At 36.3% G+C, this 16,865-nt stretch overlaps 1 protein-coding gene across 2 annotated transcripts in view; it reads left to right on the top strand.

Annotated features, from left to right (window-relative positions):
- JMJD1C (jumonji domain containing 1C) overlaps positions 1–16,865 on the top strand; it is a 323,818-nt gene that overhangs the window by 49,501 nt on the left and 257,452 nt on the right. The window contains exon 1 of one of the 2 annotated variants that reach the window (XM_059397498.1): positions 6,999–7,181. The exons of the other annotated variant lie outside the window; for it this stretch is intronic. Within the exon in view, the coding sequence (XP_059253481.1) occupies positions 7,008–7,181 (174 nt within the window). The 5' untranslated portion in view covers positions 6,999–7,007. Of the gene's footprint in view, positions 1–6,998; positions 7,182–16,865 lie in introns of those variants that run through there. 2 annotated transcript variants of the gene reach the window in all.

The following is a 16,865-nucleotide window of genomic DNA, read 5'->3' as shown; positions in this document are numbered from 1 at the left end:
ACTGCTAATTTCTAATTTGCTACATTTGGGATATACATCTTAAAACATCCATTTGTGAAGGGCTGTATGGGATGGGAATTGACTAGTGGTAACCTAAGTGTTTGTGTATTTTCTGAAAAGTGGAGTTGGTTAGCCTTTGAGTATTTCTCTTGGCCATTTAATGTTCAATAATATAAAAATGTGTCCTGGAGTAGTAGAATGGTTGGGAGATATTGATTTCAACTTTAAGTTTGTAGTTAAGGTTTTTTTTTTTTGTTGTTTTAGGTCTGGTTTTCATATTTGTCAGCTGTTATTTTAAGGGAAAAATCTAAGGCCTCTCTTCCTGTGAGCTTCTGTGAACACAGGCCTTGGAATTAGAACACTATTTTATACACTATTTAATTGAAAAAATAAATTATCTGTAGTAGTGAAGCATATGTGTAGCTAGAAGACAATGCTTTCCTTTATATGGAGTCATTTATTTTTACTGCATATTTATGTTTTGTAGTAGGTTATAAATCTTATTATATGTAATCATGTGGCTTTTTCTAGAATGTGCCAAAGAAAAGAATGACTAAAGATTCCCTATATTTTTACTGCTAGATCTTGTTTTGTTTTGGTTTCTTTGAAGCCAGATGTCATTAATTTGAGAAATGTGCCTCAGAGCTGTATGTTCTTGATCAAAAAGTTCCTTCATTATGTAGAATCTAGCTGCATCTTTGGGGAAGAACATATTTGAGGAAGAAGTATAGATAGCATGCTGAGGTTTTGTGTCAGTATTTTTAGCTTAGATTTTACTTTGACTTTCCCTTGTTTATAGCTTTAAGTGTAAGAATAGAAGTTCTTTCCTTAATTACTTCTCATGGACATGAGCAGAAGTAGTATTCTTTAGAACTTTAAGGTCTGTTACAACTAATATGTGGCTAAGTGAAATCTTATGAGAACAATAGGAACATAACCCTTTAGGAACCTAACCTGTTCATACATGAAAGAGCTAATATAGCAGTTGAAGATGCAAAATGCTGACTGCCATGTAGCATATTTTTATAGTAGTTAATAGTTGAAGCATTTATGAGAGGGATGATGGAAAAAAAAAAAAAATGGAAACCCCAGGAAGATCTTCCTGAATGCTCAATTGGAGTTCAAGGCAGTTTACTTCATTCTTGCTCGTAGCTCCTTATTTTAGGAGATTAGGAAAATTCCAATGTTTTGTGCATTCTTTCTAAATTAAAAAATGGACTGTACCACCCAGGTGCCCCTAAAGTTTTATTTTTAATAGAAAATGTCTGGGTGCCTCAGTTGTTCAGCGTCTGTCTGCCTTTGGCTCAGATCATGGTCCCAGGGTCCTGGGATCCAGCCCTGCATCGGGCTCCCTGCTTGACGGAAAACCTGCTTTTCCCTCTTTCACTCCCTGCTTGTATACCCTCTCTCACTCTCTCTCTGTCAAGTAAATAAATTAAAAAAAAAAAAAAAAAGGGCAAAAGAAAATGTCCATAAGAAGTGGTAGTTTCCTGTGCAGCCAGAATATAAATTGGAAACTGCGTAACAAAAGCAGAGAGCATACAGTTAAAAGGCTAAGTGGAGATTGTTTTTCTCTCTCTTTCCTTTCCTTCTTTCTACTTTCCTTTCTTCATTTTCTGTCCTCATTCCACATGTCACCAAGAGGACACTGAGAAAATTATGTTTTCATGGGCTTCATCAAAGAAATTGAGATTGTTCTCTTTACAATACTAAGAATAGACTGGTGTTTTAGATACATATTCAGGATCATTTTTAGGTTTGCATCAGATTGGTTGGTAATGAAATGAATGTTTTTCTTATGAATTGTAACTTTTTCTTCATGTCTATACTTTAGAAATGATCCCCAGGAACAACTGTGCTTTCTTGGGAAGTCCCGAGTTTTATGAAGGCTTTATGTTGTATCTCCATAATTAAATGAAATAATGTGTAGAAGCCATTATTTTAAAGGCAATGAATAACTCTTTAGGAAGAACAAGAACTCATATTTATGAGTTTTGATTTATGATTTGATTTATGATTTGATCTTAATTTGGTTGGATTTATAAAAAGTTACATTGTGTTTTATTTGTTAATTGATTTGATGCCATTTATGGAGTATCTACACTGCTCAAAGCTTAGTTGATACTGGGAGTATAGTTGTGGAAAGTACATTGTTCTTGACTTTATTGGAGCATATACTCTACCAACGGAGACAAATACAAAACAATTATACTATAAATGGTATAAAAACACTTGTGGTAAGCACTAAGACAAATCGGAAATGTTCAGAAAGGCCATAGTAGGGGATTCTAAAAGCTTGGAATCAGAGCTGGCTTTCTTTAGGAAGTGACATTTGAGTTATATTATCATTATCATAAAAGTTATTGGGGTGCCTGGGTGGCTCAATTGTTGGGTGTCTGCCTTCGGCTCAGGTCATGATCCCAGGGTCCCCTGGGATCGAGCCCTGCATTGGGCTTCCTGCTTAGGAGGCAGCCTGCTTTTCTCTTTCCTAGTCCCCCTGCTTGTGTTCCCTCTCTTGCTGTCTCTCTCTGTCACATAAATAAATCCTTCTAAATAAATAAATAAATAAATGTGATCAAGGAATTCATTTTAAGTAAGTGTTTAAGAATTCAGTTTAAATAAGTGTTTAGGGAAATACTTAAATGGAGGTTACTTAAGGTTTAGTGATAAAGACAGTAACAAACTTATTTTTATTCTATTCTTGGTCTTCTATTTGAATAATTCAGTTGAAATTTTTGACTTCCTTTATTTTTTTATTCTTATTTTTGATTTTTAAAACTCTATTTTTCACACCCAGAAGTGCTTTATTAAACACATTACCGTGGCTTTCTTCATTGTAATATTGACTTTAATAAGAGTTCCTAGATGTGCCTGTATATAAAGACCTCATAACCCAATCTAGTCATTACACTGACAATTAATAAAAGCCTCAAGTTATAGTAGATTTGAAAATTGTTAAAATGCACTTATCTTTTATGCCATTCTATTGATGCTTCCTTAAATAATCAAACTGAAGTATTTCTATTGTCTGTCTTTCTACTTACACTGTGAGCTACTCAAAGACAGAACCTTGCAGGATATGAGACACATAATAAGTGTTAAATAAACAAATGAGTTATGAATAGCCTGTGTTAATAAGGAGGTGGCAACTTGGCGACTGACCTTCATGTTTCTTTTAAGTGACAATTTAGCATAATGCAGGCTGCTTTGGAATCATAAGGCCTAATTTTGAATCCCAGTTCTTCAATGTGTATGCTTAGGTGAGTAACTTCATCTTTAAAATAAATAAAATAAGATTACAGGTATAAAGTACTTAGTTTAGTGTCTGAGGCGTTGTAATGTCCCATAAATGGTGGCTAATATTATTATAAGATACATGCATTAATCTTTTATCTCTTTGCGTTTTTATATTATTTATAATAGGTACTTATAATGACATAAAATACTGGTATTTAAGAGAGTAGATAATTGGCCCTTCCTTTAACTACACCAAATCAAAAAGTGAAAAATTTACAGCTAGTAGGCTGTTTGCTTATTGAAACTAAACTTAATGAACTACTAATTATTGATAGTTAAGTGGGTAATTATGACCCTTAACGTTATAATGAATATAATTCCTTCCTTTGTAGGTCATGTTTTTAAAAATAGTTTTTATGAATACATTTTTGTGGATTTTTAAAAAAACAATAATCTCACAATGTATCTTTTTTTTTTCTTTAAAGATTTTATTTATTTATTTGACAGAGAGAAATCACAAGTAGATGGAGAGGCAGGCAGAGAGAGAGAGGGAAGCAGGCTCCCTGCTGAGCAGAGAGCCCAATGCAGGACTCGATCCCAAGACCCTGAGATCATGACCTGAGCCGAAGGCAGCGGCTTAACCCACTGAGCCACCCAGGCGCCCCACAATGTATCTTTTATATAAAGATATTTGATGTATGAGGTTTGCTTGAATTGAAAGGGTTGTATGTATTTAAAGTACCTATTACCTGTGGGTATGGAAAAAATATAAGATCTAGTCTATGTTTTTAATTTTTCCGCTTCTGTAAGTAAACCTAGTCATTTTAAATACTTTTGTGTCACTGTGCCTATATAGGGAAAAATTCTGTAACTTTAAAAAAAATTGACTAATGCATTTTCTGAGGATCTTTATAAAAGTAAAGCATGTAAAAGAACTAATTGAACAAACAAATATTCTAAGGTTTCAAATAGAACTTTTAAATTTATCTTAATTCCATGTTACTTAGAGTTATGATTTGCTGGCAAAACAGTATAAACAGTCCTTGTAACAAAGCAAAATATGCCAGCAAGCAAACAAAAATCCTTTAAGGCCTTTTTGTTCTACAGTAAAAAAAAATATTCTTCAGGTTCCTCCAGAGGCAAAATACCCACAAATTTGTGATTTTCTTTTTCTTGTAATTGGTTGTCATTGGCCATAGTCAGGAGATTCATAGAACACTATTTGGAATACAGTAGTAAGAATATAAGACATTTGATTGAAGATGATATGAAGATATATGGCCTTCCGCACTTGAAATATTTTGATTGATTTGGTGGATTTACGTGCTTTTCAGAGTACTTCTGAGGACAGCACTCAGCATGTAGTGAGGGCTCTTAGAAGTCCGTTTAGAAATTTACCTATAAAAATTGAAATCAGGTGGCAATTTTGTGTAAGGCAACCCGACAGTCAATACTCCAAATATATAATTTAGTGAGTGGGATTTATGTAATAAGAGTGTTATTTTAAACTCTTAAGCGACTATATTTTCTTACTTGGTCCTAGAATATTACTGAGACTAGGAAGCGGGCAATTTCTGTAACAATTGTGTGGTACTCAAGATGACAAAGCAAATCACTGATAACTTGGTATCAATGCAGATCTTATTTTTTTCTTCTTCCATATTTTCAGCAGATTATTTTACTGGTTTCTTAATTCAAGTTGAGTTTTTTAGGAATCTTATTCTGTAGATCTCAAGATGATTTAAGTATGCACTGAAAGAGTGGGGCTGGAAATAAAATTGCATAAGTGAAATTAAATTTTTTTCTGAACTTGCCAATATGCATTTCTGGACATGGTTTTCCTTTATCTATTACAATTTCCTATTTGCTCTTCAGCAAAATTAGATCATGATGATTAAAATCTGTCCTCCTTGTTATTTTCTTTTATAACCTATTTGCAGTGATCACGTTTTTTCTACTTAAGACAACTCGGGTTGTCTTGGGTGTTCTAAGAAAGATAAAAACCTCAAGTTTATTTTAAATATTCAGATTACTAGTGTAAACTCCTTTAAAAGATAATATTTGGGTGGGGGTGCCTGGCAGGCTCAGTCGGTTAAGTGACCCACTCTCGATTTTGGCTTAGGTCATGAGATGAGTGTGCAGTTGATTCTACCCTGGACGTGGAGCCTGCCTAAGATACTCTCTCCCTCCTTACCCTCCACTCTCAAAATAATAATAATTTTTTAAAAGGTAATTTTTTTGGAGTAGAGGTTTAGGAAAATCTCTAAGAAACCAAAATTTATTTATTTATTTTTTTAGAAACCAAAATTTAGAATACGTTTTTATTAGGCTAGAAAGATTTTTGGAGTTGATTATGGTCATTAGTGGCTCTGAAAAACAAAACAACACGGGACTGGGATTTTTAAAACTACCTTTTAAAAACACTATAATATATGTCTGAAATTGAACTGCTCACAGACATGTAAAAATTAGGTTTGATTTAGAAGAATTCGAAAATTGGATCAAGTAAGGAGTAATCATTCCAAATTTGAGATCTGTAGGTGTAGGCAATACAAAGCCCTGTTGTGGTTGGATGGAAAGTAAACATTACTTATTTTACTGAATTGTGATTGGCTAAAAACCCTTTCTTTCCATGATATTCTCTAATAACGGAATCTGGAGCCTTTAGCCCTGTTTTTATACGACGAGAGAGTTTGAGGAATGTACTAGTACTGAAAGTACTCAGATTGGCCCAGAAACTAGATTTTAGGGACACTGACAGAAGCCCTCAACAGAGCTTTTGACATTTCTTACAACAAAGCAATAGGGAGGTATAAATCTCTGAAGCAAAGTTGAAACATGCAATTGGTATCGTTGCAAGCAGGAAGGATGAAAGGATGACAGTGTTTTCCTCATTTTCGTTTGGAGTCATGTACTGTTCTGCAGTGACTGTTTTCAGTGGAAAGTCTTGCTCTGCTTTGTTTTTAGTGGAAAGCGTTGCTCTGATTTGCTGCTGGGACTGTTGTTTCAGGTGAAATTTGGACTAATTCGGGTGGCGGGCACTATGTGTTCTGAGAAACATAGCTTCAGAGATGCAGGGTTTAACCTGGAGTTTATTTTGTGACCCAGGGTGGAACCAGGATGCTTCACTTTCGCCTCAGCGCCCCCCCCCCCATATATACTTCTGAGGGAGCGGCGAATAGAGAGGTGACCCTCAAATACTCTAAATAGTGTTACCAAGGGAGAGCATTCCTTTATCCCACGCTGCTCCTTATTTCTTAGCCTGGCTGGCCCCACAGCCCCCTTGGCAGCGTCGTCAGGTACTACTTTCCGTCTGTGGTGGTTCCTCCGACCCTTTCCCGCGGCTCCCTGCCCCCGCCCGCGCCGGCGGAAGGAGACGCTCGGCGCTCTAGCCTGCGAGTGGATGGGGAGGCGGAGTAGTACTGTCCACGGTGAGGTAGCGGCAGCGGCCAGGGTTGCCTCAGGGCCTCCGACGGCGACAGGGGTGTGGGGATTTCTGTCAGTTTGTGTGTGTATGTGTACGTGTGTGTCTGTAGCTACAGTCAGAGAGGCTGCTGGTCGGGGAGTCTGGGGGAGTGTTGAGGACTGTGAGTGACCGAGGTCGCTGTGCCCTTCTGGGCAGAGCGTCCGGTGCGCCCCCCAGTCCGCGCTCGCTTGCTCGCGGGGCTGCAGCCGACCCCCAGTCCGCTCTCCTTCGCATGGGCTGCCAGTAGGAACAGGGTTTCACTGGTTCCCCTGCGGTGGAGGAGGCAGCAGCTGCTTCAGCAGTGATGGCTATGGCGGTGGAGACGCGACTGGAACTGGTGGGGAAGCGGTTCCTGTGCGTGGCTGTCGGCGAGGAGGCTCGGCCCGAGTGCCGAGAGAGTGGACGCTGCTGGCGGGGCTGGCGAGCGGGGGTCATCCGAGCTGTGTCACACAGGGACAGCCGCAATCCGGACCTGGCGGTAAGAGAGCGAGTGCCCCTCAATCTCCCAACCCGCACCCGCACTGCTTGTCTCCGGCAGCACCTTGTCTGGTTACCTCTGGCACCTCGCGCAGCCGGGCCAGCTGGCGGTCACGCCCCTCTTTGGAACGGTCCGCTGCTTTGCCCTCATCCCCTGCTGGGAGCTCCCACGTCCTCCTGAGTAGTTTCCCCCGTGGAGCGGTGCCAGAGCAGGACTCCTGGGCTTCTCCCCGGCCCCCTCCAGGCCCCTTGGCCGCCGTCTGGGAGGGGGTCAGCGCCCCTGCGGTGGCCGTGGAGACCTTGCCGAAAGGCGGGGCTGTGAGCCAGTGCCGCTGGGGCAGGTGGGGGGTGGCGGACAGAACACACACCACTGGTGGCGGTAGGGGGCCATCTTCACCAACATCTCTTTCCTTGAAAAAGTCTCACTATTCCAGGGGTTAGAGAATTAAAACTTAGGCAGTAAGGTTGGTGAAGGGGAGGGAGAAAAGCAAAGAGACACCTCTGTGGTGTTTCAGGCAGTCCTGGGATTCGTGTGCATTTCCCAGGCAAAGGCTGTGTGAGTGGTGGCATCTTGATGCAGCCTTTTTTTTTTTTTTTTCTTTAAACAGATGCTTGTAATTCTAACTGGAAACGATGAAAATGAAATTTTTTTATTTGAAGGGTCATAGAAATTAACCCCTCCCATTCTTCCTCCCATTTGTTTTTCTGTGGGGTTGTGGTTTTTTAGAAAGTGAATAGTATTTTTAAAATCATATACAATTTTAAATGAAACAAGAAATATTATAAATTAAAATGTTATGCCCTGCCGAACCTTAAGGGTCTTTTTCTTTGCTTTCTTTTCCTTTCATATGATACTGCCAATATTTTCTTTCAGTAATGTGGGAATGTGCACCATATCAAGAAGGGATATGCTCTTGATAGGGTTCCACGCACATTTTCCCTTGGGGACAGGTTGGAAGGGGCAGAGTAGGCATTGACTAGTCTTCGCCAGGTTGATTTGGGAGTATATAATCCACGAAATTTATTGGTAGTGCCTCGGGGTATTTAATTTTTTACTGAAAACTTCAAACACGGTAATATTTTCTTTCCTTTTGTATATCTGTGAGTTTACATTTTCAAATACACTTTAATATCTATCTATACATGTGCATATCTATTTTAATATTTTTCTTGGTTTCTGACTGCTTTTGTGAACCCCTGTTTCATGACTGTACTCATTGGTATGGTTTCACTGGGTGTGTAGTAATGTTGACTTGACATTGCAAAATGGGCTTGTTTTGCTAATAGGTATTTCTAATAGGAAATAAGCAGAAAAAGGCTAATTTTGAAGATTTTGCTTGGTTATTTTCACTGTAAAGAAGAAAAAGCAAATCTTTAAAAAAATTTCTTGTCTTAATGATTCTGTAGACTGTGTCAATTTGGTAACCTTTTTGTGTAAAAGGCATGTCCTGAGTTTCTCTCTCTTCCTTTTACTGTGATACAATAATGTCTTGGCTTTCATGTGGAAGCTAGTTGGATTATGACTTAGCATTTTAAAATTACTTTGGAGCAAACCTGGAATGATATTTTGTTTTCCACAGCATTTGATTTTAATAGGTTAATGAAAATTAAGGAAATGTAGTTTTAAATTATGAGTATCACTCATGACACTCAAGTTATCAGTTAAATATATTAACTTTCTTGCATGGAAATTTAAATGATATAAAGAATGGATTTATGTTTATCGCATTTGTAAAAGGCAAAATATTAAGCTGGGTATTTAAAAATGAAAAGTATATGTGGATGGTGGTAGGGACTAGAAAGAACAGGGATGAATTTTCTCAGGTGATGGAAGTGTTTTGTATCTTGACAGTTACAAGGGTGTATGTATTAAAACTTGTTGAATTGTGTCCTTAATAGTTGCTTTTTACCATATACAAATTTTATATAAAAATGCATTTTGAACCATAACTATGTGAACCTCTAGCAGTTTCTCCTTTTTTTAAAAAATTAATTTTATTTAAGCATTCTTTACACCCATTGTCGAGCTCGAACTCACACCCCCAGGATCAAGGGGTGCTTGCTCTTGGGACTAAAAAACCAGCCAGATGCCCCTCCAGCAGTTTTCCTTTGTCTACAAGTCTTTATTTGAAAAATTTTTTATGTGGTGTAACTTGTGTTTTTTCAGCCTAGAACCTACAGTTTTAGAGTTATTCCCAAGCGTTCTTACATTTTCCTTTTTTTTCCTTTTATATTCCCTAAATTAAATGAAATGAAACATGGGTCAGGTTAGCATCAATATACTATAATTCTCCTTCTAGAATTTTTTTTAAGATTTTACTTTTAAGCAGTCTCTACACCCAAGGTGGTGCTTGAACTCATAACCCTGAGATCAGGAGTTGCATGCTTCACTGACTTAGCCAGCCGGGCATCCCTTTTAGACTTTTGTTATTGAAGAATAAACTTTAAAGAGCTTTATGAATTACATGAAAAATGCTAGTTTAAACATGTTATTTTTGTGTTCTTTTAAAAATACAGATCAACTTCCTTTTTAAGATTTTATTTCTTTATTTGATAGAGAGAGAGAGAGAGGGGACACAAGCAGGGGGAGTGGGAGAGGGAGAAGCAGGCTTCCCGCTGAGCAGGGAGCATGCAGGACTCCTTCTCAGGACATGGGGGGAAGACAGACACTTAACGACTGAGCCCCCCAGGCATCCCGTGTTTTTGTTTTTGCTTTTTTTTTTTTTAAGTTAAATATATGTAACTTAGAGTCTGCAAATGTATTAGAAATCTTAGTTTTATGTTTTTATGGCCCATGATTTGAAAGAATAACTATAAGAACTTGAAAATAGTTTAGGGTTGGGCACCTGGGTGGCTCAGTTGTTAGGGGTCTGCCTTCTGCTCAGGTCATGATCCCAGCATCCTGGGATTGAGCCCCATATCTGAGGCTCCTTCCTCAGCGGGGAACTTGGTTTTCTCTCACTAGCTCCCCTGTGCTTGTGTTTGCTCTCTCACTATCTCTCTTTGTTTTAAAATAAAATAAATAAAATGTTAAAAAAATAGTTTTGGGAATACTTTATCTCAAAAGTTAATCAGTTATTTTTAATCTTATATATGAAGAGTTGCTATGTGTATTAATGTTCTTTCACTGCTGTAAATACAGAGTAGTGTTTTAAATAATACAAATTGATTATTTATAGTTCCGGAGATGACAAGTCTAACATGGCACCCAGTGGACTAAAATCGAGAGAAGATAGAACTGTGTTCTTTCTGAAGGTTCTAGATAGCATACATGTCTTTTCCTCTTCTGACTTTAAGAAGTATCCCACATTCCTTGCTCTAGGCACCTTTCACTCTGATTTTCTTGCTTCTCACTTCCACTTTTTAAGTGCCCTCGTGATCATATTAGGTTCACCCCAATAATAAAAAATAATCTTGTCTGCTAATTAACAACCTTGATTCCATCTGAATCTTAATTCTCCTTTGCCATCTAATGTAGTGTTGGCACAGATTTCATGGTGTAGGACATGAGCATCTTTGGAATCGCATTATTCTGCCCACCATACCAAGGTAGCAAAAATATTCTTTTACACTGTGAACATAAATAATTTCATACAAATAAATTAAGACTAAAATTAGTTGTATTTTTTCATGCCAGGAGTTTTAGTGATAATATCGCTATCTGATCTTTAGAATAAATGAATTTAATTGATAGAATTTTTACTGGACTATGCTTGAATAATTTTACATAATTTTTGGTGGTTTTTAAAAAATGCCTTGTAAACCTTTTCGGTTATCTGTATTGGAATTACATTAACCAACAAAAGACTTTATCTGACTGTTTTTTATTTTCAGTAGGACCAGTTTGTTGAAGTTGAAATACATGAAGTATATTGTGAGTCCTCAGAGTATTGATTTTGTTGTTGTTGTTTTTTTGTTTTGTTTGTTTGTTTTTGTTTTTGTTTTTACCTCATTATTTAGAAAGTTTCTTGCTGGGACCCCTGGGAGGCTCAGTTGGTTTAGCATCTGCCTTCAGGTCAGGTCGTAATCCCAGGGTCCTGAGATCGAGTCCCACATTGGGCTCCTTGCTCAGCCGGGGAGCCTGCTTCTCCCTCTGCCCTTACCCCTGCTTGGGCTTTCTCTCTTTCTCACAAATAAATAAATAAAATCTTAAAAAAAAAAAAGAGTTTCTTGCTTTGGTATACATTTTGATTGTTATCACTACCCTACTTTTTAAAGAATTTTCTGCAAGACTGATACCATTATAGAAGGGAAGCTGTCTGTTGAGAAGTACTGTTGCATAATACTCATCTTCGAATAATATTGTCATACTAATAAAAGAGAAAAAATTGACTTATTGTTTGCTTGTTTTACTCCCATCCATAACCTGTAACCCTTTGTTTACTTATTTATCCAGCCATCTAGACATCTTTGCACTAACCTTGATGCTTAGGGTGATTGCATCATTGTTTCAAGCTAACTCTGTTTAAAGTGTATATATATTTTTTTAATGTCAGATTTTTCATTACCCTAAAGGAACAAAAATTATATTTTGTTTCACACACCAAACACATACTTTGCTTGTTTGTTGGGGGATTTTCTGGTGGTCACTTAGTGACAAGATTTTAAACTGTTCTAAACTGTACCTGCAGATAGAAGTTATTTTGCAGATCTTACGAGTCTTAAATATAAAGAAAATTTTCATATTTAGGAAATTTAAGGTGACCTGTGATTTTGTGTATAAGGAGGCCTTTTCCAGTTTTAATCCTAGTATGATTTTGTTCAGCTATCTTTTCATTCAAGTTTCATGTTGAATTGGTAACATTTGATACCCTTATAAATTTTGTTAGGGTAAGTCTTAGGTAAGTCTGAAATTTATAATGTTCTTGCAGTATTGATAGTGCTAATTTCTGGTCTGTTTACAATGAATAAATGAATGATTTTTACTTCATTGCTCAGTATGACCTGGATGAGTTAACTATTAGGAAAATTGGTTAGCTGATAGGTAGGAGGACTTATGTCTGATTTGAGTACATAGACTATTTTTTTCTCCTCTCTTGAATTGTTGTTATTGGTCCCAAAAGACTATGGTATAGTAAGAGGAGTATGTAAATTGTAGCTGTCAGTAGTGGCTATAGTGGTACCTTATAAATTGTCCATTTCAGTTTTAATGACTAGCTTAGCTTGTTTTAAAAGAAGGTAATCACTCCATAAATGGTGTCATTTGTATGTTCTGTGTAAAATTAATTAAATAAAAGAGGTATTTTTTTTCCTCCTTTTGACCTGTCATACATATATTCTGGCACATAATTTGGTTCCATTAATTTAAATAGAGAATTTTAAAATTTATTTAAAATTTAAATTTTTTAATTTTATTGGACAAAGGACATTTTACCATGAGAACTCTGTTCTTACCTTCATATAATGGTATCATTGCATTTGAAAGTAAAAATGTCCCGATATTTCAATGTAATTGAAAGCATATAGGCTATGTTTATACATTTATTATCTTTTGTCAATTTCAAGTTACGTACAAAGAAGGTCTTCAACTCTCAAACTCATACTCATTTTCTGTCCCCTTATGTGTTTAGTACAGCATCTAGTATTTACTCTTAGGTATTTAATAAATGTTCATGGAATGATAAATGAATGTCATAAGTTCCATGAATACTTTATACTAACCATCTCAATAATAACCCTCACCTACTACCATTTACTATAAATTTTGAGTATCTTTTTTTTTTCTCTTTTGTGGCGTTGTGTATCTTGGCAGTTATTTCCCCAGTATCTATTATGTGTTTGACTAAACTGTGGGCCATGGTATTCCTTAGATAATCAGGTGGTTGAATTCCTTGGCTACATTGATGGGTAAGGATAGGCCCTAACTAATTAGGTACAATCAGAATGAAGTCAAGTACAGTATTGTGTGTGTGTGTGATGCTGAAATTGCCACAGCTATTTCCATTCTTTAAGGTCAGCCAGTTTGAGGACAAAGCTGACAAGGAGATGAAATTGTTTTCTGAAGCCTAAATATACTGTTGGATTTTTTACCTGTGGGATTTTTCATTTTGGAAGAGTAAATTTATTTTATGTCTCTTTGTGTCGTTTTTTTTCTGTGGAACTAAAAGCATTTTAACTGATATATGTGGTGATATTCTGTTCCATTTTTTGGAAAAGCACATGTAAGGGGTATTTTCATGACATTCTTATCTTCTTTGTTATTTGGTATTTGATATTTAGACCTTTGTCATTAACTTCAGTGTTGATTTTCAGGGAAGATGATATATTCTGCTTTGTGTCTTGATGTATCCCAAACCTTTGAAGAATTGTTTTAATGCGTGTAGGACATACAGATACCTAATTTTCTGAATAATTGAAAATTAGAAATAACATTTGAATTTTTATGTCAGAAAGAATCTATAATCCCCTTGTAGTTAAAAAGAAATTTCAGGGGGTACCTAGGTGGCTCAGTCGGTTGCATGTCTGCCTTCAGCTCCAGTCATTGATCCCAAGAGTCCTGGGATTGAGCCCTGTGTCAGACTCCTTGCTCAGCAAGGGAGTCTCTTTCTCCCTCTTCCTCTCCTCTGATTGTGTGTTGTATGCTCGTGCATTCTCTCTCTCTCTCAGATAAACAAATAAAATTTTTTTCTATTTTTTAAAAAAGATTTTATTTATTATTTGTCAGAGAGACAGAGCACACAAGCAGGGTGAAAAGCAGGCAGAGGGAGAAGCCGGCTTCCCGCTGAGCAAGGAGCCCAAAGTGGGGCTTGATCCCAGGCGCTGGGGATCATGACTTGAGCCGAAGGCTGACTCTTAACCCACTGAGCCACTCAGGCATGCCAAATGAAGTTTAAAAAAATAGAAAGAAAGAAGGAAGGAAGGAAGGAGGGAGGAAAAGGAAAGGAAAGGAAAGGAAGAAGGAAAATTGAAAAAAGAAAAAAAAATTTCAGGAAAAAGGAATCTTTAGTAAATTAACAAGAAATTGGGACACCTGGTTGACTCAGTCAGTTAAGCGTCTGCTTTTGGCTCAGGTCATGATCCCAGGGTCCTGGGATTGAGCCTCCACATTGGGCTCCTTGCTCAGCAGGGAGCCTGCTTCTCCCTCTGCCTGCTGTTCTCCCTGCTTGTGCTCACACTCTCACTTTCTCTCTCTGACAAATAAATAAAATAAAAAAAAAAAAAAGAAATAAACAAGAAATTAACTTTTAGTTTTTAGGTTATATACCATAAATGTTGTATGTTTCTACTCTGTGTTATTGTTGGCCAGATGAATATCTATCAGTATACTCTTCTTTATCCGCAGTTCTGAAACTCAGATTCTTTTGTACTAACAGAATATTTTTAATGATTCACTGGGAAAACCTGACTAAATGAACTTTTTAAAAAGTAAAATCTAATATGAACTGAATAATCTTGTTTTGTGAGAGAAATATTAATGTGCTTAATTTTAGGATGCTGCTCTAAACTCCACATACAATGTAGGTACTTTTACATACATGTGATATATGCACTGTGTCACCATATTCAACTCGTACTATAATATGCCCTATGTAACTTTATAAAATTAAATTTTGAACTCCAAAACCTATCTAGTTGGAAGGGTTTAGGATGAGGTATTGTTATTTAAAAATTAACACTGATCTTTTAAATTCATTTTTATTTATTTTAGAGCAAGTGCATGCGTGGGAGGGGCAGAAGGGGAGAGAGAATCTTTTTTTTTTTTTTTTTTTTTTTTTTAACTTTCAAAGGAGAAAGAATCTTAGGCAGGCTCCAAATGCAGCATGGAATCCTACATGGGGCTTAGTTTAATTACCCTGAGTTCATGATCTGAGCGGAAATCAAGAGTTAGACAACTTATTTAGCCACCCAGATACCCCTATTCTGATTTTTTTTAAGGGTGGTGATTTAATGGTAATAGAAGTTACTAATTTTAATTTGTTTCAAGAAAAAAAATTGACAGTGATTATATTTTTGCGTGATGTTCAGTTAAACAGTTGTTTTCAATGTAAGTTTTTGACAAACTTACTATTTTTTTGATAAAAAGTTCCTAATGTGATAAATCGTTGAGGATTACATAATTTGCCCTTTAAGATTGTTTACTAAAATATAAATTATCTAATTGGATGGAGTCTTTTCACGTAGAATTTTTTATTTTGTAGCTATGTAATAAAATTATTCTAGTAAATCCATAGATGAAAATCTTATGTTTATTTTATAATGTAGGACCTATTGATTTAATTATGGAATAAGTGGTTAATTAGTAGAAAACAGCATGTTATCCTTTTACTGTTTGGTTAGACATAGGGCTTAAAGTTTTGAGATAGAACACAGTCCAGTCCACATTTCTTAATCAGTTGGAACTGGGAGTCTTACAGGATTTTGTGTTATATTTGAGCAGGGTAGACAAATGCTTATACCTCTTATTAAAAAGTATGAATACAGTGAAATCTAACTTTTGGGGTTTATTGGCTGGTAGACCTTTTTAGAATTAATAAATGTTTTGGATTGCATATTTTTTAATACATTACAAATTTTAGGTACAGTATTCCATCTATATTTATTCAAATCAGCCCAACAAAATGGTCTTAATAGAATGTCTTTTGAAATTAGTTTGAAAAAATAGGAATTGTGTGTAAGTACATATAAATACACGTTACTGATCACCATAAGAGACCTTAAGTTTCAGTGAGGTATTTCTCAAAAGTACTTTTAACATTTCACTTGATTTATATAGTTTGGGTCTCAGTTTTCTCATTTATCCTAGTCAGTGAATGGAATTAGTCTAGATTCAGAGTTTTTTCTGTTCTCTAACTCTAGAGTTGTGCTTTTAACAATTTCTATCCGGAATGTCCTGGGATAAAGTGTTTATTAGGCAGAAATCAATTTCAGATTCCTCCCCAAAGCTCCTAATTCTGAGCTAATGAAATTTTTCATTATGATATACCTTTTGTATTGTATTATATGGACCACAATTCTGTACTAAAGTAATGTGATTTCTATTTAGTGTTTTTTTTTTTTTTAGATGATCAAGATGAGTTCGTAAGATTTGAATTTTTGTGATTGTAGAAATTGTGGTAGAATAAATATTCCAAGGCTACAATATTAGGCCTTGAGATGATTGAATATATATTTTCTCATACACTTGACTTTTTGATGAAAATACTCTATGGTTTAAACTGATGAAAAGGTCTGAAATACTACTACTATAAATGATGCCTTCGGCCTAGGTCATGATCGCAGGGTCCTGGGATTGAGTCTTGCATTTGGCTCCTTGCTCAGCTGGAGCCTGCTTCTCTCTCTCCCTCTGCTTGCTACTCCCTCTGCTTGTTCAACATCTCTCTTTCTCTCTCTCTCTGTCAAATAAATAAATAAAATCTTAAAAAAAAAGATAAGTAATTCACAGATTTTCAAAGTAACAACAACAAAAAACAAAAAACCAGGTCTCTTCTATTGCTGTAATAAATATTCTCCTTGGGGTGCCCAGCTGACTTTGTCCATAGAGCATGTGACACTTGATCTTGGGGTTGTGGGTTCAAGCCCTGTGCTAGGTGTAGAGATTACTTAAAAATAAAATCTTCTAAAAAAAAAAATTCTCCCTGAACTTTGCTCTATTATGATTTTTGTTAGCCTCATGATTCAGGTCCCTTGGGGGTTTCTTCCTTTCCTGATTAATGTTTCTCCCAGCTTCTTAATTTAGTATTAGAGA

Source organism: Mustela nigripes, chromosome 4 (assembly GCF_022355385.1).
Source record: "Mustela nigripes isolate SB6536 chromosome 4, MUSNIG.SB6536, whole genome shotgun sequence".
Classification (NCBI taxonomy): Eukaryota; Metazoa; Chordata; class Mammalia; order Carnivora; family Mustelidae; genus Mustela; species Mustela nigripes.
The sequence above is the reverse complement of the archived record's forward strand: the minus strand, read 5'-3'. Positions and strand labels throughout refer to the sequence as shown.